We start from the raw sequence: 26,117 nt of genomic DNA on the forward strand, positions 1-26,117 counted from the left end.
GCGCATCCGCCGCCAAGCGGTGGCAGCCCCGCACGCTACGTCAACCGCCATTCTTCAGCATGTGCAAGACACCCTGGCTGTTCCAATATCGACCAGAACAATTTCCCGTCGATTGGTTGAAGGAGGCCTGCACCCCCGGCGTCCGCTCAGAAGACTACCATTGACTCCACAGCATAGACGTGCACGCCTGGCATGGTGCCGGGCTAGAGCGACTTGGATGAGGGAATGGCGGAACGTCGTGTTCTCCGATGAGTCACGCTTCTGTTCTGTCAGTGATAGTCACCGCAGACGAGTGTGGCGTCGGCGTGGAGAAAGGTCAAATCCGGCAGTAACTGTGGAGCGCCTTACCGCTAGACAACGCGGCATCATGGTTTGGGGCGCTATTGCGTATGATTCCACGTCACCTCTAGTGCGTATTCAAGGCACGTTAAATGCCCACCGCTACGTGCAGCATGTGCTGCGGCCGGTGGCACTCCCGTACCTTCAAGGGCTGCCCAATGCTCTGTTTCAGCAGGATAATGCCCGCCCACACACTGCTCGCATCTCCCAACAGGCTCTACGAGGTGTACAGATGCTTCCGTGGCCAGCGTACTCTCCGGATCTCTCACCAATCGAACACGTGTGGGATCTCATTGGACGCCGTTTGCAAACTCTGCCCCAGCCTCGCACGGACGACCAACTGTGGCAAATGATTGACAGAGAATGGAGAACCATCCCTCAGGACACCATCCGCACTCTTATTGACTCTGTACCTCGACGTGTTTCTGCGTGCATCGCCGCTCGCTGTGGTCCTACATCCTACTGAGTCGATGCCGTGCGCATTGTGTAACCTGCATATCGGTTTGAAATAAACATCAATTATTCTTCCGTGCCGACTCTGTTTTTTCCCCAACTTTCATCCCTTTCGAACCACTCCTCCTTGGTGTTGCATTTGCTCTGTCAGTCAGTGTATATTATTCTACTTTACGTTATTAACGTTAGTTAGGTGAGACGTTGGTCTACCGATCACTTATAGTTTAGTTTAAGGGGACAAGTGTAGGTAGACAGATTTGTAATTGTAGTTGTAGTATGTAGAATTGGATAGATTTCATGTTTTTTAAATATTGTGGACTTATACTTTAAATAATTTAACGACATAACTGTTTCATTACCTGAAAGCTGGTTTTAAAATAAGACTTTTCGAGTCATTTATCACTTTTATTTAACTTTGGTGTTTGGCATTTCTTCTAAACGTATAATGAATTAATGTTTCACTGCATTTCGCAGTTTTGTTCCTTCAGAACGATGTAACGTAAGATCCCTCTGATCAAGTGTTGTTGGTTGATTCTAAACATCTGTGTGGGGTGTTGCATATTTCAGCATCGGGATTCATCTATAACTTAAAGGTGTCACGAGATGACAACACATGGTGGAATTTTATTTCAGATTGTGATAATTGCTGTTAACTTGTAAAAACACCATGCTTTCAAATAATATAACGCAACATATCCAGAGCAACTGATAGTTAATTTGATTCAATTAAGGATCCATTCGGGGCATGTTCCAGTATCCGAGATAATATTCGACTGGTGGATAGCCTAATTAAATGTAAATCTGGAATTCTACTTGTTGAAGGTCAGATTTTCTACGGATAGTGTTGGTTAACTCTCAGTTATCGTTTGGGTCAATACCGCCCGATTTTCAGGTTTTCTGTTCCTTTTCTGCTTTTGCTGTCCACAAGTCTTACATTGGATTTTCACACTTTGGAAGATACTAATGTAAATAATTTCAAGAAACTTTCACCATTCACGTTATGCAGTGTTACTGCGTTATAATATTTTGTGATAAATTTAATTGTCTTGTTTTTTTGGGCGGGGTTATTTGGTAAATATGATTATCGTGATTTCGTTCAATACATATTTAGTAAGCACATTTTGCTCCTCATTTGAAGTTGTTATGCTCTCCTCTGAACCCTGTCGATCGGTCAATGAAGTGACTGAAAAGAATCCTACACGACCCCAAGATCTAAGGATCAATATTGTTCTACCGAAGTAGCCGAGGCAGACGACCGACGATGGATCAGTAAGTTCAACGGTTCAGTATTATTATTATTATTATTATTATTATTATTTCCTTATGACAATTTTCATTTCTTTTCCTTTAAAACTGTGTTTGATATAAAATAATATGTTATCTGCTATTAACCTTGAATAACCCAAATGTTGAAAAAACAAGAGCATGGCCTACTAATCGACCGCTGCTCATTCCGAAGGCCTGCAGATTACGAGGTGTTGAGTGGTCGTCACGACGGATCCTCTCGGCTTCATTCTCGGCTTTGTAGACCGTTGCCGCTATCTCACCTTCAGATAGGTCCTCAGTTGTACTCACGTAGGCTGAGTGGACCTCGAACCAGACCTCAGATCCAGATAAAAGTTCCTGATATGCCCGGGAATCGAATACTGGGTCTGCCTTAAATTATCAGCAACGAGAAAAAGTGGTGTAGATAAATATTCCTCCTTTCATTGTTCTACAAATCTGGCAGCCCTCCTGGTGCAGACCATGAAGGACAGACCCTCCGACACAAAGGTAGCTGACATCCGCCGTCTATGGGAAACTACGTGTTAGTGCGGTGGAGAATAGTGTGGTATGTGGTGTATGATTTGAAAGAATACACAGTCCTCAAGCTAAGGAAATTAATCGTTTACATTTATAATCCCTCGACCCGGCCAGGAATCGAGCCCGGATTCTGGAGGACTGAATGCCAAGATTCTGACCATTCAGCTTTGAGCCAGACTATATCAGGGTAAGGCGTTTTGTTTCAGTATTGAGCCCGTTGCATTCTACAATATTCAGATCTTTTTGAAATGAAAATTCACGTGTCTCCATTTAGTACTGGACGCCCCATGAGTTCACGATGTCAACAGTCACTTGGAACTACAAGCTTCCTTCTTTCTATACATCTAGTAAAAGGGAGTTAGGAAACATACAGGTAGCTGCGACTTTGGGCAGAGCAAAAGTTACGGTGGTGCAAGGATGTCAGATGACAATCAAACAGCGCGGTCGAGGCAATGCATCAGTGAATGTGGTCTATAAATTTAAAGCAGTACAAAATATACCTGTGTCAAAACTGTCAGAGATCGTAGAGATAAAAACGCATCAAATAAAAATGCAATGCATTATCCAGAATGATTGAAATACTGGTTTGTAGATTCCATAGCCCAAATCAAACACCAGATTCCGGTAGATAGGGAGGCACAGCAAAAATGCTCCATGTATCAAGCACGTTTCATGTCCACATACGAGCATAACGTGGCCAGCACGTAAATCACGTTACGTAATATCAGAGGGATTACCTGGTAATAATAATAATAATAATAATAATAATAATAATAATAATAATAATAATAATTACTTACTGGTCGGCGCAGGTCCTTGGCCTCCTTAATCATCTGCCTCCATTCGTCCCGGTCCTCGACTTTCTTTCTCTAGCATTTAATTCCCATCTTTCTAAGGTCGTCTTCAACATCATCAATCCATCTCTTTCTGGGCCTTCCTCTCCTCCTTCTTCCTTCTGGTTTTCATATACAGACATTTTTGACAGTACTGGTTTCTGCCATTCCGTGAACATGACAAGCCCACCGAATTCTTCCCTCCTTAATTTTAACAACAATATATGGCTGGCCAAACAATCCTTGCAGATCTGCATTTGTCCTCATTCTCCACCCATCCTGATATCTAACTGCTCCAAATATTTTACTTTCCCACTATAACAGCCACTGTTCTTCTCCAGTAGTCACTACCCAGCATTCTGAGCCATACATCACTATACAGTAGGTCTTAGTACTGTTGTGTGTATTTTTAATTTTTTTATTCCTGCTGACATTCTTGAATTTAAACATACTTTGCAAGGCGTAAAAGCATCGGTTCCCACTTGTTATCCTTTCCTGTATTTTCACAGAGGTTTCATTGTCCGCAGTTATTGTTGAGCCTAGTTATTTGAAGGCTGTAACTCTTTGATATCCCACCATGGTCCTTCCTCTTGCTCCCTCTGTGTCTCCCATCTTCATATACTTTGTTTTATTTATATTCACTTCTAGCCCTTAGTCCCGTGCTTTCTCTTCTAACAAAGCATAGTTCTCTTCAAGAGCTCTTTCGTTTCGTGCAATAATTGCCGCATCATCAGCTTATACTATCACTTGTACTAATCTGTTCAAGATGGTTCCCCCTGGATTGATGGGTTGTTGGCGTATTGCTTTCTCCAGTGCTAAACTGAATAGGAGTGTGGAGAGGACATCCCCTGTATCAGCCCTTTTTCAACTAAAAACGCCTCTGACAGATTCTCTTCCACTCTCACCTTGTATACCGTTGTTTGCAAGGTCATTTCTGTCAACCTAACCGATTTCCTCAGGATTCCAAACTCTCTCATAACTTTATAAATTTTGCCTCTATCTAGACTGTCGTATGCCTGTTTAAAATCAACATACAGCTGGCGCAGTTGCTTGTAATACTCAAAAAACTTCTCCAGTAATTGTCGAAATATAAAAATATGATCCAGTGTAGAGCGATTTTTTCTAAAATCTGCTTGGTAATCCCCTAGTACCCTTTCCATCCATAGTTCCAGTCTTGAGGCTAATATCTTACTGAAAACCTTGTAAGTTCCATCCAGCGAAAAAATCCCTCGATAATTTACACATACTGCCTTATCTCCTTTCTTATGCATTGGACAAATCATGTCCACTGTCAGGTCCTTGGGCATTTCCTCTTTCACCCAAACCCCCTTTATCAACTCATGAACAGCCTTCTCTACTCCTTCTCCCCCATATCTCATCAGTTCTGTCTCCATCCCATCTTCACCCGGGGCTTTGTTATTCTTTACTGCTTTAATTGCTACCCTGACCTCTTCTAAATCTGGCTGCTCTATTAACTCTTCATTCCATTCTCTTTCTTCGCCATCATCACTGATGTTTTCCTCTTCTCTATCATCCCAATTATTTCCATTAAGTACCTTGTAAAAATACTCCTACCATCTTTCGAGCACTTCGCTTTTGTCGCTGATGAGGTTTCCATCCTCGTTCTCAAAGAAAACAGCTCTTGGTTGAAATCCTCTCTTAAGATTTTTTGTTCTCTCATAAAATGTTCGTACCTCATTTCTATCCTTCATTTCATCCAGTTCTTCGATTCTCTTTCTCTCAAAAGCTCTTTGTTTTTTGATCTACATATCTTATCGGCTCTTCTCCGCATCTCTATGTACTCTTCCACTGCTTGCCTTGTCCTCCTTTGGAGCTTTCTTTTCCTAGCTTCTTTCCTCTCTTGAATTAGTATTAAGCATTCTTCATCAAACCATTTTTCTCTCTTTACACGTTCCTTCTTTCCCAAAGTACCATCTGCAGCTTCATTGATAGTTATCAATATCTCCCACTTACTTTCCACTTCTTTCTCCCATAACTCCTTCCTTATTTTCAAATATTCTGCTATTTTCTTCTTGTATTTATCTTGACCCTTTACATTATGCTTTGTCTTTATTCTTACTTTTTCCGTCCTTACCAAGTCTATATTTTGTCTGTATTTTATTCTTACAAGATAATGGTCTGAATCAGCCTCAGCACCTCTACAACTTTTAACATCCGTGACGTCTGATGCATGCCGCCTGCCTATTATAACATGGTCTGTTTGATTTCTTGTTACACCATCTGGTGATGTCCATGTCTCCTTCTTTATTTCCCCGCGGGTGCCAAGTACGTTTGATTATTACCTGCTTTCCACTCGCAAAGTCAATCAGTCTCAAACCATTAACATTGCTGAGTTCGTGCAAGCTTCCTTTCCTTACTATGTGTTCTCTTCCAATCTTTGCATTTAAATCTCCAAGGATCGGTTTCACGTCATGTCTTTGAAATTCACTCATTTCATCCTCCAATTTGGTCTAAAATGTATCTTTTTCCTCATCTTCTGCCTCTTCTGTGGGGGCATACACACAAAACATTGTAACATTGAAGAATTTTGCCCGAAGTCTCAAAGAGCACATCCTATCGTAGATTGCAGTAAAATTGATCACGCTTTGCTTTACAGACTTGTGTATGAGGAATCCTGTGCCATTACTGCCGCCTTCTCCTCCACTGTACATCAGGATATGTTGACCAGACATTATCATCCCTTGCCCCTTCCATATTAGTTCCTGCAATGCTGCTATCTTCGCCCCATACTTATTCAGTTCATTCCTTAATTCCTTCAACTTGCCAGGTCTCTTTAATGTCCTTATATTCCACGTTGCTACTATGATCTAATTTTTCCTTCTCATAAGTCGTTTTTCTCGCCGGGTCGTCACCAAGTTATCCGATTTTCCTGTAGTATGTCTTAAGATATCCGTAACATTTGTCCTTTTACGAGGTAGGGGAGTTAACCCTACGCCCAACCCCCAACCTTGATGACCAGGGTATCACTCAGTCTGTATCATCACCTTAGACCTCTCCGGCTTGGGTGGCCCTACCAGGAGCATGTGCTCCCGCCGGCATAGCTCTAAGGATCATTTGAACACGCAAGTCTCGAAACACCTGGCAAAATGTATTTTGCCTTCTGCAAGGTGGTGATAACTTCGGTGGTAATAATAATAATAATAATAATAATAATAATAATAATAATAATAATAATAATAATAATAATAATAATAATAATAATAATAATCATGGTGGTTTGTAGCCTCCGGAGACGCCATGGTGTAGGTCTTTCGAGTTGACACCCATAGGCGATCTGCACGTTTGTGAGAAATGTAATGCTGAACGCGATACAAAGACCCAGTCCCTGAGCCGGAGGGAATAGCCTATGAAGTTTGAAATCACCGACTCGGCCGACAATCCAGCCCAAGACCCTTTGCACCAAAGGCCAGCATGAAAACCACTTAGCCGCGAAGCGAGACCACTAATCCAGTATTATTACCAGATGGCATAACATGTCAGGAGTGCGAATGAAGAAATATCCAAAATTTACTGTCATTTCTATGCAGTCAGAGGATTTCAAAATTATAAGGAATCTTGAGACTCCTCCATAAAGAAAAAGAAGGATACTGAAAGACGTCCTGAAAATAGGCTGGTAGTGAGAAAAATCGTTTTGTGAAAAAGTAATCCGCAGACGGAGTATCAGTACACTTGTAAAGGAGAAGGACCATTATTATTTTTAAATTTAATTTTACAAGTTGATTTACGTCGCACTGGCACAGATAGGTCTTAAGGGGACGATGGGATAGAAATGGGCTAGGAGTGGGAAGGAAGCGTACGTGGCCTTAATTAAAGTACAGCCCTAGCAGTTGCCTGGTGTGAAAATGGGAAACCAGGAAAACTATCTTCAGGGTTGCCAACAGTGGAATTCAAACCCACTATCTCCCGAATGCAAGCACACAGCTGCGGCCCGCTAACCGCACGGCCAACTTGCACGGTGAAGGGCCATTTGATCTGTAGCTAGACAAAGTCGGGGTCGTACGAATGCAACTTTGAATATATTGTACCCAAATGATTATCCTATCCAAAATAAAACAAAAGAGAATCTGACGGAGTTGTTACATCCCATTCAGTACTTTCCTGAGTACCCTTATGATAGGTTTTCATAGAATCATAATGACTAGATAGTAATGACAGCTCCGGAAAGATATTATGTTGTAGGTGATCGGTGAACTACTTCATGTTAGTGATGTAGAAGAATCCATTAAAATGGTTTAATTCACTGTATGCATGATTAATTATACCGGGATATATTTTTTCTCGAACATATGCAACCTGCTAGGAATTAAATGCCATTTAGTCGTATCTTACGCAACATCTTACAGCAATTTTATGTACAGTTAGCCCGATATAAGCTTCCCCGCACAATGCAAAAACCATACAAGAGGAAGCAGGTAAGGCATATTCATAAACACTCCACCCTTTTATGTAGAGCGAAGTCCTGTTCTCTATCGTTCTTTCATGAAATGTTCCCGTGCTGAACAAGCAAAATCCTACAGCTGCCGGTAGAGAATTGCTCACCTGATTGGTCCAAGAGGGTATTTTATATTGCCAGAAAACGTGATAGATTGGAACCAATTGCAGACATGTCAATTAACTGCCATTTTGTATAGTCTCATCACATCGCAATTGATAGAAACGTGTTTTCCAAAGTAGTTTGTAATCTATGGCACGCAAATGCTGTACAGCAGATGTGATAGCTTACGCCATGTAATTACTACCGTTGTACAATTAAATAAAGGCCATATGGCTGTCACACATCAGTCATTTTTCGAATAGAGAATTATCGCTCTTCTCGTGAATACAGAGTTATAAGGCTTGCCACGCTGGAAGTCGCTGGGTGGAATTATGGATAGTAGACATACCTGGATGTAGGCCTGCGCTCTGTGGTGTTCGATTCCCGGCCCTGCCACGAAATATGATAAGTGGTACGAGGACTGGAACGGGGTCCACTCAGCCTCGGGAGGTCAACTGAATAGAGGGGAGTTCGATTCCCACCTCGAATTAGTTTCTCAATTCTCCTCCAGGCCAAGGCCACTTCCTTTCCTCTTCCTTACCTATCCCTTCCATTCTTCCCATCTCCCCCACAAGGCCCCTGTTCAGCATAGCAGGTGAAGTCGCCTGGGCGAGGTACTGGTCCTGCTACCCAGTTGTATTCCCGACCCAAAGTCTCACGCTCCAGGACACTGCCCTTGATGTAGTGGAGGTGGGATCCCTCACCGAGTCCGAGAGAGAAACGTATTAAGAAAGAAAAATGTATACCTGGATACTCGCTGAGGGTTCAAGCATTTCTTCATCCATGCCTTTTTAAATTTTCATTTCATTCTCGGCTAGGCTCCCTTTACGAAGCCTTGACTTTTTTGAAGTCTCAGTTTACTTTTAAGGAAGTCATAACAAATATCACCACGTAAACGCCGACTACGGGCGAACGTATTTTGAATACCACCCGCAATATTAGGCTGGTCTTATTTAACCGATTAAAAGGTGCATACTCTACGCGTACGGAATAGTTACGTCTATCTGACGTGAAGAGAGACATGATTCTTCAGCACAATGTGGTGTTTGCAGCAAGGTAAACCTGTCTGCACATTCGGGTTCATAACTTGTAACATACAAGATTAATTTAAAAACGATAGCCGACGTCATTCCATAAGTACAGAATTACGAGATCTACTTTTTTGTTGCTACATGGTAGGCTACTAGTCGCATCTAACATGTGATCTTTTCCGCGATTCAGAATTCGAATCTATTTTCGAGTTTTTCAATTGTATTTTTATATTATTCTCGTAAAGGAATTCGTAATTAAGGTTTAACTTCGCTCATTCTCAAAAGTCATTTTTCACTTTTACAAACGAAGCATACAGAAGGAAGGAAGAATAATTTGCGACTTTCGTATGACAAACGGGTACAACGCACGAAGCGCACTGCATTTATTGTCAACGTTACACACTAATTATAATAGAATAGAATATAATTTATTGCATGTATTTTACGCATGCTTTAAACGAAATCCTACAACTACAACATACATTTGAGTGAATGAATACCTACATGAACTGGTGGATGCACGATTTGGTGATTGTGTTCTTGCATGGCCGAATTACTCCTCTTCTCACCAGTCACGAATAGCCACCAACTCGGGAAAGTGTATTTGTTACCACAATAATTCAACCAAGTAACAGCGCACGTTCAATTGGAAAAACGGCTGAAAGCTGTCTGGACTTCAGACTGGATCCTGCAGGCAGGTTCTGCCACATGCGTTGGAGCGTGCCAGAATGTCTCTCTCCTCCAGCGTGCACAGATTTGGTTGGCTATTTTGAACATATGCTTCATTAATCGAATGGCCATACGCAGGCCCATTTCGGCTCCATCGGTAATAGCTTCCTTTACCACAAATAACTCTTTTGAGACCTACCTGAAAAGACAGACAATGCAGAGTACCTGCAATACGAGAATTCATCAGTATTTAGATTTATCTTCATCAACTCGACTCACACGAACATTAACAACGAAATTAAGATATTCGTCCTACATCGGACACGAACTTCCGCATGTTTCCTGCCCCGGCTTTCAGCACGCTGGCATATAACGAGTTGTCATGGAGCTCTTTTATATCAATATTACTTGCAGTCATTCAGCCTGTCATTGGATCCCTATACACGACATCTATGTTTACGTGATATGGGATTTTCACGATTCTGTACCAACATTCGATATTGTATCATTAATGCTGATTTGATTTACATGAATAAACGGAATTATAGAAAGCGTAATGAAATCAGACATTACTACGAGTAGCCAATGTCAATATTTTTTGGTTAGGCTTTAGTTTGCGAGTTGCATTAAACTGAGTGATTAGGCGCAGCTGTACCACACGGTTCGTCCGGCTCCATGGCTAAATGGTTAGCGTGCTGGCCTTTGGTCCAGAGAGTTCTGGGTTCGATTCCCGGCCGGGTTAATTCCAATGGCTCGGGGGCTGGGCGTGTGTGATGTCTTCAGCATTATAACTCATCATAGGTAGGGCCCCATCCTCACAGACGCGCAGGTCGCCTATACGGCGTCAAATTGAAAGACCTGCACCGGGCGTCTCTAGAGGCCACACGCCATTATTATTACCACACGGTATAATCTGTCGTAAACGTTTACAAAATTAAACAATTTTCCTAAAATAATTAGTAACGTCTGTACATGGTTTATGTACCTCAAAATTGTGCACGACACTTAAGACGAAGTCCACATTTCTTATCTTAAGTGATTGTATTTAAGCGAGGCAATGATCTGAGGATTTAAAATTAAAAAGTATTTCATATTTATCTTATCAATATTTTCATTCATGTGCAGATAATTTAAGTCAACTTTTCTCAGGACTAGGATAATGTGAATTGGACTACCTATACCTTCAGCGCTTCAATCTTGCACCGAAGATCGTGGGTTGAATCATGTTCCACGAAGGATGATTTTGCACGTGTGACGCTTAATAAGAAAGCTGGTGCTCTTATTATTCTAAACACTCTTCACATAATTCTCTGTTTGCTTGTACAGTTGGCACTCAATTATCCAGAATCGAATTAATCGTGATGCGATGTGCTATTTTGCATATTAATTTGTTGGAATATATTGTTAAATGCACGCGACCTACACTCGTTAACGGGTTGTTTGTGCTGGGTCGCAAAGCGCTAAATGTCCAGCTGGAGTATTCTCGTCCCTCAATCAGATTATTAATGATATTAATTAAAATACTAACGATCAATGCTTAAATATTGTGGTGCACTTTTTTCATATTAGGAGAACACAATTCTCTCGGCCACCTTGAATTATACTGTTTACTATGTAAACACGTTCTTCACATGTTTCACTTTTTTACCAATTATCTGGGGTGGGCATTAATATAGACTAAGCCCGATTTTACGATTGGATGCCTTTCCTTAGATCAACCCTATAAGGAGGGATGTATTTACTATTGTGTGTTTCTGTGGGGCTGGTATTGGGATGTGTTGTGAGTAAATTAAGATGTGTATTAAGAACAACAGAGGAATTAACAACTCGCGGCTTAAATCGTCGGCCTAATCAGGAATCGAATTCGTGGCCTCCAAACCACTAAGCTGACCATTCAGCTATGGAGCAAGCCATTATTTGAAAGGCACTAGATTTCAAATTCTTATAAATTCTCGAAAAATGTAAAGTCCAGGTACATTGCAAAGAATATTGAATGATGTACCTAGTTCATTTAATATACATTTATTACTAACTATCACCCCACCACCAAGGCAGTACAGCCCTGATGGTCTTTGGCCTACCAAGCGACCGCTGCTCAGCCCGAAGGCCTGCAGATTATGAGATGGCGCTTGGTCAGTGAGGGGAAACCTCTCGGCCGTTCTTAATGGCTTTCTAGAGCGGCGTCGCCATCTCACTGTCAGATAGCAACTCAATTGTAATCACGAAGGCTGAGTAGACCCCGAACGAGCCCTCAGACCCTGGTAAATATCCCTGATTTGGCCCCGGAAGCGAACCTGGGGCCTCCGGGGGGTGAGAGGCATTCACGTTATACATAGACTGCGGGGCCGACCCATTTACTACTGAGTTACGATTACAGACTTTTGTGAATTGTCAATTCAAACTGACGCGTGAACTAAACATCCTTCCAAAATAAAAGTTGAGCACGGTTGGAAAATTCAGGTACTAGCAAGATACCCGTGCTTCGCTACGGTATTATACTGAAATTTATAATTGAATGCTTAACGTTTGATATATAATCCGCCGAAATTCGCGATCTGACTCGTTTTCTGAGAGAATTCGCCAAAAATTTGCGATCTGACTCGTTTTCTGAGAGATTACGACAAAGTTCCTCCCATTTTTCAATATTTTTTTCCAGCAATCGATTTCGTACTTCCCGGGCTATGTCCAGGTATTCCACGCGGTCAGTTGGGTCCCTAAATCTTTGCCATCTTTTATTATAAGCATTTTAATATGGATCAAATCCTTGAGGAGATCAGGTATGGTGTCGTTTTGGGTGCCTTGGTGGTACTGAACCCACGGCCGGACTGCATTTGTAGTCATTACACGGCCAGTACTCGTTTCCAGCTCAGTCCGCACATTATTATTATTAATATTATTACTGTTAGGGTGAGTGATATTAAAGATTTTTGGTTATTATTATTATTATTATTATTATTATTATTATTATTATTATTATTATTATTATTATTATTATTATTACACTGACTGACAGAGCAAATGCAACACCAAGAAGGAGTGGTCAGAACTTTATGCCAATTGCAGGGTAGACTGATGTCACTGAGGTATGCTCATGATGTGAAATGCGCCGCTGTACTGCGCACGTAGCGAGCGATAAATGGGACACGGCGTTGGCGAATGGCCCACTTCGTACCGTGATTTCTCAGCCGACAGTCATTGTAGAACGTGTTGTCGTGTGCCACAGGACACGTGTATAGCTAAGAATGCCAGGCCGCCGTCAACGGAGGCATTTCCAGCAGACAGACGACTTTACGAGGGGTATGGTGATCGGGCTGAGAAGGGCAGGTTGGTCGCTTCGTCAAATCGCAGCCGATACCCATAGGGATGTGTCCACGGTGCAGCGCCTGTGGCGAAGAAGGTTGGCGCAGGGACATGTGGCACGTGCGAGGGGTCCAGGCGCAGCCCGAGTGACGTCAGCACGCGAGGATCGGCGCATCCGCCGCCAAGCGGTGGCAGCCCCGCACGCCACGTCAACCGCCATTCTTCAGCATGTGCAAGACACCCTGGCTGTTCCAATATCGACCAGAACAATTTCCCGTCGATTGGTTGAAGGATGCCTGCACTCCCGGCGTCCGCTCAGAAGACTACCATTGACTCCACAGCATAGACGTGCACGCCTGGCATGGTGCCGGGCTAGAGCGACTTGGATGAGGGAATGGCGGAACGTCGTGTTCTCCGATGAGTCACGCTTCTGTTCTGTCAGTGATAGTCACCGCAGACGAGTGTGGCGTCGGCGTGGAGAAAGGTCAAATCCGGCAGTAACTGTGGAGCGCCCTACCGCTAGACAACGCGGCATCATGGTTTGGGGGGCTATTGCGTATGATTCCACGTCACCTCTAGTGCGTATTCAAGGCACGTTCAATGCCCACCGCTACGTGCAGCATGTGCTGCGGCCGGTGGCACTCCCGTACCTTCAGGGGCTGCCTAATGCTCTGTTTCAGCAGGATAATGCCCGCCCACACACTGCTCGCATCTCCCAACAGGCTCTACGAGGTGTACAGATGCTTCCGTGGCCAGCGTACTCTCCGGATCTCTCACCAATCGAACACGTGTGGGATCTCATTGGACGCCGTTTGCAAACTCTGCCCCAGCCTCGTACGGACGACCAACTGTGGCAAATGGTTGACAGAGAATGGAGAACCATCCCTCAGGACACCATCCGCACTCTTATTGACTCTGTACCTCGACGTGTTTCTGCGTGCATCGCCGCTCGCGGTGGTCCTACATCCTACTGAGTCGATGCCGTGCGCATTGTGTAACCTGCATATCGGTTTGAAATAAACATCAATTATTCGTCCGTGCCGTCTCTGTTTTTTCCCCAACTTTCATCCCTTTCGAACCACTCCTTCTTGGCTGTTGCATTTGCTCTGTCAGTCAGTGTATTATTATTATTATTATTATTATTATTATTGGTTTTCTGGGCCCCACAGCAAGATGCAAGACCGCTACTTGGCGGTAAAATACATCTGCTGCCATTGTCATTACTGACAATGTGACCAGCACCATTGTCGCGCGTAGGCAAGTGCGCGGGATTTCTGACGATACCAATGACATACTTCCGTGCATTTTGACCTTATTACAGAGGTGAACAATTGCACGGTCAATCTCATTCTTATCGTTTATTTCAAATGTGTTAAAATTTTTATTTATATGCCAGGAGAATCAACCGTAATCTAAGAACGTTCTCCAAAGGAAAAGATGGCTCATGAAAAGCGAACCGAGGAAAGATTAAAAATGATCGGTTTATGATCAGAATAAGTACAATGAAAATCCACAGCCTATTTACAGTCATTCGACGGGGTCAGGAATGGAATGAATAAAGCCCCCATCTAGCGGCGAGAATAGGAATTGTGCCGGCTACCGAGGCCTGTCGCACTCCTCTGGGGCGATGATTAATGAATGACAAATGAAATGAAATTAAATGATATTGGAGAGTGTTGCTGGAAAGAATGATGACCCGGAAAACCGGAGTACCCGTAGAAAAACCTGTCCCGCCTCCGCTTTGTCCAGGACAAATCTCACATGGAGTGAAGGGGATTTGAAGCATAGAACCCAGCGGTGAGAGGCCGGCGCGCTGCCACCTGAGCCACGGAGGCTCCTTATAAGTACATTATGAACAGTGAAATCAATTGGATATACCTCGTTTTTCACCCCATCTCCGTTAAGTTGATTTAACCCCCCCCCCCCCAAAAAAGAAGGCGTGTTTCTTTATCTTTAAAGGAGATTCCAGATACCAATGTTCACGTCTGTTACCTTCAATTTTGAGATATAAGTATCCTCAGAAAAATAATTCGCTTTTTCACTTCCCTTCATCCTCGCACCCCCCTTAAGTGAATGTTCCGGCAAAAAATACTTGTTTCCTTAATAGTAAAGGATCTTCTAAATACCAATTATCACGACTCTAATATCTTCAGTTTTTGAGATATGTGTCCTCATGAAAGGAATTCAACTCATTTCACTCCCCCCCCCCAAGATGATTCCCCCCCCCAAAAATGCGTTTTTCCTTGTTTTTAAAGGGGATTCAAATACCAATTTTCACGTCTGTAACAACTTTAGTTTTTAGTTTTAAGTATCCTCATACAATTAATTCAATTAATTTTTCAATTCTTTCACCATCATCCACCCTCCCCTCATTGGATTTTCCGAGAATACAAGTTTCTTTACTTTAAAGCAGATTCCAAATACCAAATTTCACGTCTCTAACATCTTCAGTTTTTGAGATATCAGTATCCTAATTAAAATACTTCAACCCCATTTTCAGTCACTTTTACTCCCCAACCCCATCCAAGTGGCTTTCCGAAAACTAAAAATACACGTTCCTTTATTTTTAATTACGGCAAAGTTCCTCCCATATTTCAATCTTTCTTTCCAGCAATCGATTTCGTACTTCTGTAACATGTTGAGTTTTTGAGATATACTGTAGAAATTCTCATTTTAGAATGTCACCTCTTTTTTGGTTCCCCTTAAGTGGAGTTTCCAAAAACAAATCACCTATGTTTCTTTCCTTTTACAGGAGATTCCAAGTACCAGTTTTTACGTCTGTAACTTTTTACGTTACTGAGATATACAAAAAATTTAATCTTTCTAAAAGTTCACCCCAATTTTTCGCTCCTGTTTAACCCCCATTCATTGGATTTTCCAAAAACAGAAAATACGTTTTTCTTCATTTTTAGAGGAGAACCAATATACCAGTTTTCAGATCTGTAATATATTTAGTTTCTGAGATATAAGTACCCTCATTAAAGGCATTCAACCCCATATTCACCCTTTCACACCCCTCCTATTGGGATTTTCCGAAAACAAAAATTCGTGTTTCTTTGTTTTTAAAGGAGATTCTAAATACCAATTTTTACATCTGTAAACTTTAAAAGTTTTGAGATATAGGTACACTCATTTTAAAAATTCACGCCCCTTTTCATCCCCCATTATTTGGATTTTCCAAAAACAAAAAAAAACTTGTTCCTTTCTTTTTAAAGGAGATCCCAAATACCAATTTTCATGTCTGTAATATATTCATTTTCTGAGATATAAACATCCTCATTAAAGGCATTCAACCCCATATTCACCCTTTTTCACACCTCCTATTGGGATTTTCCGAAAACAAAAAATACGTGTTTCTTTGTGTTTAAAGGAGATTCTAAATACCGTATCAATTTTTACATCTGTAAACTTTTAACGTTTTGAGATATAGATAAACTCATTTTAAAAATGCACCCCTCTTTTCTCCCCTTAGCGACGGAATATTAAAAAATCCTCCCTTAGCGAGCACCTACATGTTAATATGAATGTATCCCCAAAATTTCATTTCTTTATGTCCAGTAGTTTTTGCTCGGCGATGATGAATCTATCAGTCAGTCAGTCAGTCAGTCAGTCAGTCAGTCAGTCAGTCAGTCAGTCAGTCAGTCAGTCAGTCAGTCAGTCAGTCAGTCAGTCAGTCAGTCAGTCAGTCAGTCAGTCAGTCAGTCAGTCAGTCAGTCAGTCAGTCAGTCAGTCAGTCAGTCAGTCAGTCAGTCAGTCAGTCAGTCAGTCAGTCAGTCAGTCAGTCAGTCAGTCAGTCAGTCAGTCAGTCAGTCAGTCAGTCAGTCAGTCAGTCAGTCAGTCAGTCAGTCAGTCAGTCAGTCAGTCAGTCAGTCAGTCAGTCAGTCAGTCAGTCAGTCAGTCAGTCAGTCAGTCAGTCAGTCAGTCAGTCAGTCAGTCAGTCAGTCAGTCAGTCAGTCAGTCAGTCAGTCAGTCAGTCAGTCAGTCAGTCAGTCAGTCAGTCAGTCAGTCAGTCAGTCAGTCAGTCAGTCAGTCAGTCAGTCAGTCAGTCAGTCAGTCAGTCAGTCAGTCAGTCAGTCAGTCAGTCAGTCAGTCAGTCAGTCAGTCAGTCAGTCAGTCAGTCAGTCAGTCAGTCAGTCAGTCAGTCAGTCAGTCAGTCAGTCAGTCAGTCAGTCAGTCAGTCAGTCAGTCAGTCAGTCAGTCAGTCAGTCAGTCAGTCAGTCAGTCAGTCAGTCAGTCAGTCAGTCAGTCAGTCAGTCAGTCAGTCAGTCAGTCAGTCAGTCAGTCAGTCAGTCAGTCAGTCAGTCAGTCAGTCAGTCAGTCAGTCAGTCAGTCAGTCAGTCAGTCAGTCAGTCAGTCAGTCAGTCAGTCAGTCAGTCAGTCAGTCAGTCAGTCAGTCAGTCAGTCAGTCAGTCAGTCAGTCAGTCAGTCAGTCAGTCAGTCAGTCAGTCAGTCAGTCAGTCAGTCAGTCAGTCAGTCAGTCAGTCAGTCAGTCAGTCAGTCAGTCAGTCAGTCAGTCAGTCAGTCAGTCAGTCAGTCAGTCAGTCAGTCAGTCAGTCAGTCAGTCAGTCAGTCAGTCAGTCAGTCAGTCAGTCAGTCAGTCAGTCAGTCAGTCAGTCAGTCAGTCAGTCAGTCAGTCAGTCAGTCAGTCAGTCAGTCAGTCAGTCAGTCAGTCAGTCAGTCAGTCAGTCAGTCAGTCAGTCAGTCAGTCAGTCAGTCAGTCAGTCAGTCAGTCAGTCAGTCAGTCAGTCAGTCAGTCAGTCAGTCAGTCAGTCAGTCAGTCAGTCAGTCAGTCAGTCAGTCAGTCAGTCAGTCAGTCAGTCAGTCAGTCAGTCAGTCAGTCAGTCAGTCAGTCAGTCAGTCAGTCAGTCAGTCAGTCAGTCAGTCAGTCAGTCAGTCAGTCAGTCAGTCAGTCAGTCAGTCAGTCAGTCAGTCAGTCAGTCAGTCAGTCAGTCAGTCAGTCAGTCAGTCAGTCAGTCAGTCAGTCAGTCAGTCAGTCAGTCAGTCAGTCAGTCAGTCAGTCAGTCAGTCAGTCAGTCAGTCAGTCAGTCAGTCAGTCAGTCAGTCAGTCAGTCAGTCAGTCAGTCAGTCAGTCAGTCAGTCAGTCAGTCAGTCAGTCAGTCAGTCAGTCAGTCAGTCAGTCAGTCAGTCAGTCAGTCAGTCAGTCAGTCAGTCAGTCAGTCAGTCAGTCAGTCAGTCAGTCAGTCAGTCAGTCAGTCAGTCAGTCAGTCAGTCAGTCAGTCAGTCAGTCAGTCAGTCAGTCAGTCAGTCAGTCAGTCAGTCAGTCAGTCAGTCAGTCAGTCAGTCAGTCAGTCAGTCAGTCAGTCAGTCAGTCAGTCAGTCAGTCAGTCAGTCAGTCAGTCAGTCAGTCAGTCAGTCAGTCAGTCAGTCAGTCAGTCAGTCAGTCAGTCAGTCAGTCAGTCAGTCAGTCAGTCAGTCAGTCAGTCAGTCAGTCAGTCAGTCAGTCAGTCAGTCAGTCAGTCAGTCAGTCAGTCAGTCAGTCAGTCAGTCAGTCAGTCAGTCAGTCAGTCAGTCAGTCAGTCAGTCAGTCAGTCAGTCAGTCAGTCAGTCAGTCAGTCAGTCAGTCAGTCAGTCAGTCAGTCAGTCAGTCAGTCAGTCAGTCAGTCAGTCAGTCAGTCAGTCAGTCAGTCAGTCAGTCAGTCAGTCAGTCAGTCAGTCAGTCAGTCAGTCAGTCAGTCAGTCAGTCAGTCAGTCAGTCAGTCAGTCAGTCAGTCAGTCAGTCAGTCAGTCAGTCAGTCAGTCAGTCAGTCAGTCAGTCAGTCAGTCAGTCAGTCAGTCAGTCAGTCAGTCAGTCAGTCAGTCAGTCAGTCAGTCAGTCAGTCAGTCAGTCAGTCAGTCAGTCAGTCAGTCAGTCAGTCAGTCAGTCAGTCAGTCAGTCAGTCAGTCAGTCAGTCAGTCAGTCAGTCAGTCAGTCAGTCAGTCAGTCAGTCAGTCAGTCAGTCAGGACAAGTTAATTTATATCGGCCTACTAGCAAGATACCCGTGTTTCGCTACGGTATTATAATGAAATTTATAATCGAATGTTTAACGTTTTATATATAATCCGCCGAAATACGCGATGTGACTCGTTTTCTGAGAGAATACGCCAAAATTCGTGATTTGACTCGTTTTCTGAGAGATTACGGCAAAGTTCGCCCATTTTTCCAATCTTTCTTTCCAGCAATCTATTTCGTACTTCCCGGGCTAATTCCAGGTATTCCACTTGGTCAGTTGGATCCCTGAATCTTTGCCATCTTTTCCTATAAGCATTTTTAATATGGTTCAAATCCTTGAGGATACCCGGCATGGTGTCGTCTTGGGTGCCATGGCGGTACCGAAACCGCGGCCGGACTGCAATGGAAGTCATTATCCGGCCAGGACCTGTTTCCAGCGCAGTCCGCACATTTGGACGACGGTCTAGAACATTATTATTATTATTATTATTATTATTATTATTATTATTATTATTATTATTATTATTATTATTATTGTTCTGGACCCCAAAGCAAGATGCAAGATAGCTACTTTACGGTAAATTTTATCTGCTGCCATTGTCATTGCTGAAAATGTGACCAGCACCATGGTCGCGCGTAAGCAAGTGCGCGAGATTTCTCGTGACACGAATGGTATACTTCCGTGAACAATTGCACGGCTAATATCATTCCTATCGTTTATTTCAAATGTGTTTACATTTTTATTTATATGCCAGGAGAATCTACTGTAATCTATCATTATGTTCTCCAAAGGAAAAAATGGCTCTTGAAAACGAACCCAGGAAAGATTAAAAATGATCAGTTTATGATCGGAATAAGTATGTTATGAACAGTAAAATCATCAACGCATTTTTCACCCCACCGCCGTTAAGTTGATTTACCCCCACCCCCCGAAAGAAAAAGCGTGTTTATTTACGTTTTAAGGAGATTACAAATAACAATGTTCTCGTCTGTTACCTTCAGTTCTGAGATATAAGTATCCCCATAAAAAGAATTCCGTTTTTTACTCCCTTTCACACTCCCCCCCCCCCTAAGTGAATTTTCCGGCAAAAAATACTTGTTTCTTTAATAGTAAAGGATCTTCTAAATACCATTTATCACCTTTAGTTTTTGAGATATGTGTCCTCATAAAAGGAATTCAACTCTTTTCCACCGTGCTATTGTTGATCGGTACGAAGGGTATTCTATATTTTAGAGTTTCCCTAACATATGACAGCTTTTTTTGGAGATACACCGAATTGTAACTGCTTGGCTACATCTTCGGGTGACCGGTTTGTACACTTTGCCTTTAGTAAACATTGTTTTTGATAATTAGAGAAAATCCTCATAGTTTTTTAATTTCCTCCAATTTCGTTATTTTGGTTTGAGCTCGTTTTATATCTTCAGTAAGTAATTTGATTCTTATAATTCCTCATTTTTGAGCATCACACCAACTAATTCACACTTCAAGGGCAAGTTGCCTTTATCTTGACGTAACTGTTCGTTAATTTGTCTTTCCTGAGAAAGGTCATCAAGCTCACTTGATTTATCTACAGATTTGCTTATTAACGCCTTTCGGCGCGTATATTTCGCTCTGAATTGTCTATTGATGCAGAAAACGTGTGAACGTTTTGGGAAGGAACAAGCGCTTAGGGGGAATGCCTAACAGTTCAGATCGTAAATCTCTTTCAAAATCAGAAGACAGAAAATGTTCGGAGCATATACGTGCGATTTCAGAGTTAAAAGCATCTTTTATTTTACAAAAATATACCTACCCATTGTTTGTGCAGAGCTGAGTCTTTTGGGAATCTATAAAAGGACAACTTACGATTCTTTGCGTTGTTGGGATGGTTTGTACAGCCTATAACCGCACAGTACGGCATTTTAACAGCACAAGCACGACATGTACATTGGAATTCACCTCACTCACGAACGACACGTACAAGTTCACGACTTTCAAAACATTCGCAAGCCTCGGAAATACTTAAAGAAACAATGTGCAGAGCGCAGACGATCAGCAATGCACCGAGCTTCACTGTTTAGAATGAAAACACGGACACCAAAGAGTATATACTGTACACTGATAATAACGCGCCAAACAATGCGTAGTAATGGGAGTGACGGTCTGGCGAAATTGCGGGATCACCTGTGTTATTAGCGGAGCTTGTGGTATGCTCGTGACTATAATTATTTAGATCTGGATATGTGTTGCGGAACTTGAAACGATATATGTATCAGCATTACCAGCGAGTGTATAAGAACAAATCAGGCCAAAACTATACTCAGAATTGATGATGCACGCGCAGGGTCTGAAACAGGAACTTTAAAATATGATACCGTTCTTGTGGTGGAGTGTGACTTAATATGGGGGGATATGAAGACGGTCTTTAATTCCCTATTATTACCCTTGTGAGTGATATACTACTAATTAAATCACTGTGAGAGCAATATTTGGTCAGAGGCTGATGTATATAAAATGTCTCATTGTCACTTGTCTTGCAGAATTTCTGATTGAAGAAGTGTGTATGAGAAATATATTTTTTTATCTGTCTATATGTCGCTTTTACGCTAATGATGAGGAAACTATAGAAGAGGTTACATCCAAATTTTATATTTAGAATATACCAACTCAAGTATAAATTCTAGGATCATTACAGAGTCCTAAAATGAAAAGGTGGGGTGGGAGGGGGGTTGTTTGCAGGAAGCATGAAATAAGCAATTTGAAATATCCCCGTTGATACTGGGTTTTTGACAAGCGTCTCGGTATAACACTACGACAATACGACCTGGCCAATCACAACTCATTCTCGCAGTGTCTATGGCCTGGGCCGCTTTTATTCCCATAATCCTCTCGCTTTGGTGATGGTGACGACTAGTTTGTTTACGTTGATCAGCTGATGAGGGCATTCATGTTCGAATCCAGCCTGCTTATGCCATCTATACTATAGAAGTTTGTCCGCTAACCTAAAATAGAATAATTCAATTGATGAAAGTAATATTTAAAGCTCTAATACGATACAATGCATGATTTCCGTGTAAGTTACTCAGAAATCCGAGGCAGTACACTCATTAGTCCACATATACAGTTACCGAGCTCGATAGCTGTAGTCGCTTAAATGCGGCCACTATCCAGTATTCGGGAGATAGTGAGTTCGAATCCCAGTGTCGGCAGCCCTGAAGATGGTTTTCCGTGGTTTCCCATTTTCACACCAGTCAAATGCCGGGGCTGTACCTTAATTAAGGCCACAGCCGCTTCCTTCCCACTCCTAGCCCTTTCCTCTCCCATCATCGCCATAAGACCTATCTGTGTCGGTGCGACGTAAAGCAACTTGTAAAAACAACATTTACAATTACGTAACCTATTGTTTTGTGTAAGGTATTAGACTTTTCGAGCTTTGTTAGCAGAAAGAATGAGGACTAGGGTTTTTTTACTTATTATAATATAATTGACGAATCATGAAGGATTCTATGAAGTCAATCATCTGCATTTAGGACTGTCTGTACTTCGAGGAACTCATATCAATGCATTTATTAGCCCAAATTTACAGGTACGTAACCTTTAATTTCGTACAGGTGGTGGTGGTTATTGTTTTAAGAGGAAGTACAACTAGGCAGCGATCTTCTACTAACATTAATCAGAGAGAAAATAATGGAAGGGATCCGATACTTAGAAAAAATGTAAGTATCGGCAAAGAAAGACAATGTTCACGAAGGACATGAAAATAAAGGACTCTCTAGCCCTCCATACGTAATACCGTACGGATCAGAAAAGAACAAGAAATGACCAAGGAAGGTCGGATAGAATAGATGAAAGTGGGGAGCCTGACACAAATAAGTAATTTCGTACAATTTGTTAGAATTTTTAAGCTTGGTTAGCAAAAAAGAATGAGGATTTTTCAATTAAATGATCACTGATCTGCATTTAGTGCTGTCAGCCAGGTGGCAGATTCCTTATTAGTTGTTTACCTAGTCTTTTCTTAAATGATTTCAAAGAAGTTGGAAATCTATCAAACATTTCCAAATGAGCTTATTTACCACGTGTTAATGCAAATAGGAAAAATTATTCAAACGAACGTATTGACCATACGTTAACACAATTCAAACAAAAAGTTTCCCTTCCATTTGCGCAAAAATAATTCCTAATCAAATGCCATATTTAGTACAAATCCTTTTTGCTAGTTGCTTTGCGTAGAACCGACACAGACAGGTTTTTTTTTGCTAGTTGCTTTTACGTCGCACCGACACAAATAGGTCTTATGACGACGATGGGACAGGAAAGGGCTAGGAGTGGGAAGGAAGCGACCGTGGCCTTAATTAAGGTACAGCCCCAGCATTTGCCTGGTGTGAACATGGGAAACCACGGAAAACCATCTTCGGGGCTGTCGACAGTGGGCTCGAACCTACTATCTCCCGAATACTGGAAACTGACCGCACTTAAGCGACTGCAGCTATCGAGCTCGGTACAGACAGGTTTTATGGCGACGATGGGATAGGAAAGGACTAGGAGTGGGAAGGAAGTGGCCGTGGCCTTAATTAAGGAACAGCCTCAGCATTTGCCTGGTGTGAAAATAGGAAACCACGGAAAACCATATTCAGGGCTGCCGACAGTGGGATTCGAACCCACTATCTCCCGGATGCAAGCTCATGGCTGCCCGTCCCTAACCGCACGCCCAACTCGCCCGGTACTACCACTAATACAAAACTTGCCAGATGGCAGCATTTTCGCAAAAGGCAGAGGCCATCAGCGGCCATACTTTTCCAGAGTGTGTTCAGATTGTCTAGGTCGTATTACAGTAGTGTTATACCGATACGCGAGTGGTTTTTGAAGAAGTGTTAAGGAATAAAAATGGTTTCAATGTAACATACATACGCATACATCTCATTAAAAACAGTTATGTCTGTCAGAGTTCCGTCTAAAAGCCTCTGAGAATTCACGAAATGCCTCCAAAATCCTCTATTTGTAACTACAGTAGAACCTCCGTGATCCGAAACACTTTTAACCGAAACGATCGGGAAAAATGTTTGGTTAAATTACAAAACCGAATTAAAGAAACATAATTACTTAGGAACTTGAAATCTGGAATGACGTCCTGCTTTGTCTCCACTCCAGTATATAATGCATATAAAGTATCTAAACAGAAATAAACGTAAATATTCATCCATTTATAAATATTTGAGTGTGATCTGATAGAATCTGATGACGTTCCTTTAAGAAAGGAGCCGGCTCCGTGGTGTAGGGGTAGCGTGCCTGCCTCTTACCCGGAGGCCCCGGGTTCGATTCCCGGCCAGGTCAGGGATTTTTACATGGACCTGAGGGATGGTTCGAGGTCAACTCAGCCTACGTGATTAGAATTGAGGAGCTATCTGAGGGTGACATAGTGGCCCCGGTCTAGAAAGCCAAGAATGACGGCCGAGAGGATTCGTCGTGCTGACCACGCGACACCTCGTAATCTGCAGGCCTTCGGGCTGAACAACGGTCGCTTGGTAGGCCAAGGCCCTTCAAGGGTTGTAATGCCGTGGGTTTTTTTCCTTTAAGAAAGAAACATGTCGTTCTATTTTAATTAAGTTGTTTCTTAATCTAGTAAAATACTATTACCGCATGTTTTTCCTTTTTAGATAGTTTATAAATTTATTAATAAAAATTAGTTTCGGCAGACTGAAGAACATAACAGTTATAAATTAAATTAGTCGAAACTGAAAAGAGATGGCATGAGATACTACAAAAAAATGCCAACTAGATTCACTGTCACGGCTGTACACCAGATATTTTGATTTCAGAATAGTTTACATTGCTATAGATTTCTACAGGCACGATTCTAGGTTAGTGATCCTACCTCAAAGTATTTACGGATCTTCTTCGTTTGCTTTACCCGTTCCGGATGCTGGGTGTCATCAATGCCATCTCTGGGGATCCTTGGTGTGTCCAGCGCAATTCTGAAGAGTTGTGCAGGGTTAACATTGTACCATTCTCTAAAGATCGTCAACTACGAAATTATTCTACCGGGATACGGATACAACAAGCTATACTAGCACGTGTTAGTAACAAGAGGTTAATCCATGAAGAGACCTATGATTATCGTGGAACACATCCGAGTCCCATTTCGGGAAAACACAGTGCTATTGATATCGTAAAGTGCTATACAACGTCTAGATCATATGTGAAAATTAGCAGCTGATGGAAAATCTTGCGCTCAGAAGAACGACAGAAAGTTTACATTTGACTGGTACGAAAGACATCTCGCAAATAGGAGTTGCATACATTTCAAATAGTGGTCAAAGTTGAATTTCAAAAAATGATGAAAGTAGACTTGCAACATGAGCAGTGAAGGAAGAATGAGACATTGCACTAATCACAAATGTCCAATCCGTTTAAATCAAAAACGAACTCTTATAGTGTGGTAGTAAATCATTCAGGACGACAAGATGTGCATCCACCATTGGATAAGGCAAATTGAATTACCACGTTGCAAAATTTCGTAGTCGACATATACCAAAATTTATGGTCGAAGTTCTGGGGAAGATAACTAAATATAGTCTGTGAAATATAGATTTTTAATCAGTTCCGAGGTACTTACCTTGGAGATGGGCAACACGGCCTGTATATCATCTTTCTGGATCTCCAGTCTTCCAGTCACTTTCCTCCTAGTTTCTTCCACTAGGCCATCCCTCATGGGGCGATGAGCGCCGTGGTGACTGTGGGACCGACCGCTGGAGCGTGCAGGCTGTTCGGCTCCTTCCAAGACATAACGCACGTTCCAGACAATGCGACCACCATCCCACAGGTCTGAACTGTCCTCAGCTACTTCTAACAGCCAAGTGAACACTTCTTCCACCCTAAAACAAACATATATTCTCGATATACTATTCGGATCTTTACTCTACAGTTAAATAAGCACCCTACACCACACCGTCTAACTACGACTAGAGTCAAAATGCTTTAGTACCTTGAACTGCTGTACGCAAATGTTTGTTGTATAGACAGAATAATGCACTACAAAAATATTCATTTAAAACAGTTTGTTTCCTTTGATAACATTCAATTCATCCGATTAATTCGGTCTATTATTTTCTCAAATAAAAATGAAACAAAAATTGTAATTCCTACATACTATAAATACAGTTTACGATTAAGTTTTTGATATCACAAGAATACCATCAAATAAAA

General features: G+C 42.2%; 1 protein-coding gene across 1 annotated transcript in view; it reads right to left on the reverse strand.

Annotated features, from left to right (window-relative positions):
* The window catches only part of dtn (transmembrane protein 132C dtn), an 877,664-nt gene that overhangs the window by 395,103 nt on the left and 456,444 nt on the right, over window positions 1-26,117 (reverse strand). Inside the window, exon 4 of the mRNA XM_068226042.1 lies at window positions 25,528-25,786. Within this exon, the coding sequence (XP_068082143.1) occupies window positions 25,528-25,786 (259 nt within the window). The remainder of the gene's footprint in view (window positions 1-25,527; window positions 25,787-26,117) is intronic.

This window comes from Anabrus simplex, chromosome 2, assembly GCF_040414725.1.
Source record: "Anabrus simplex isolate iqAnaSimp1 chromosome 2, ASM4041472v1, whole genome shotgun sequence".
Lineage (NCBI taxonomy): Eukaryota > Metazoa > Arthropoda > Insecta > Orthoptera > Tettigoniidae > Anabrus > Anabrus simplex.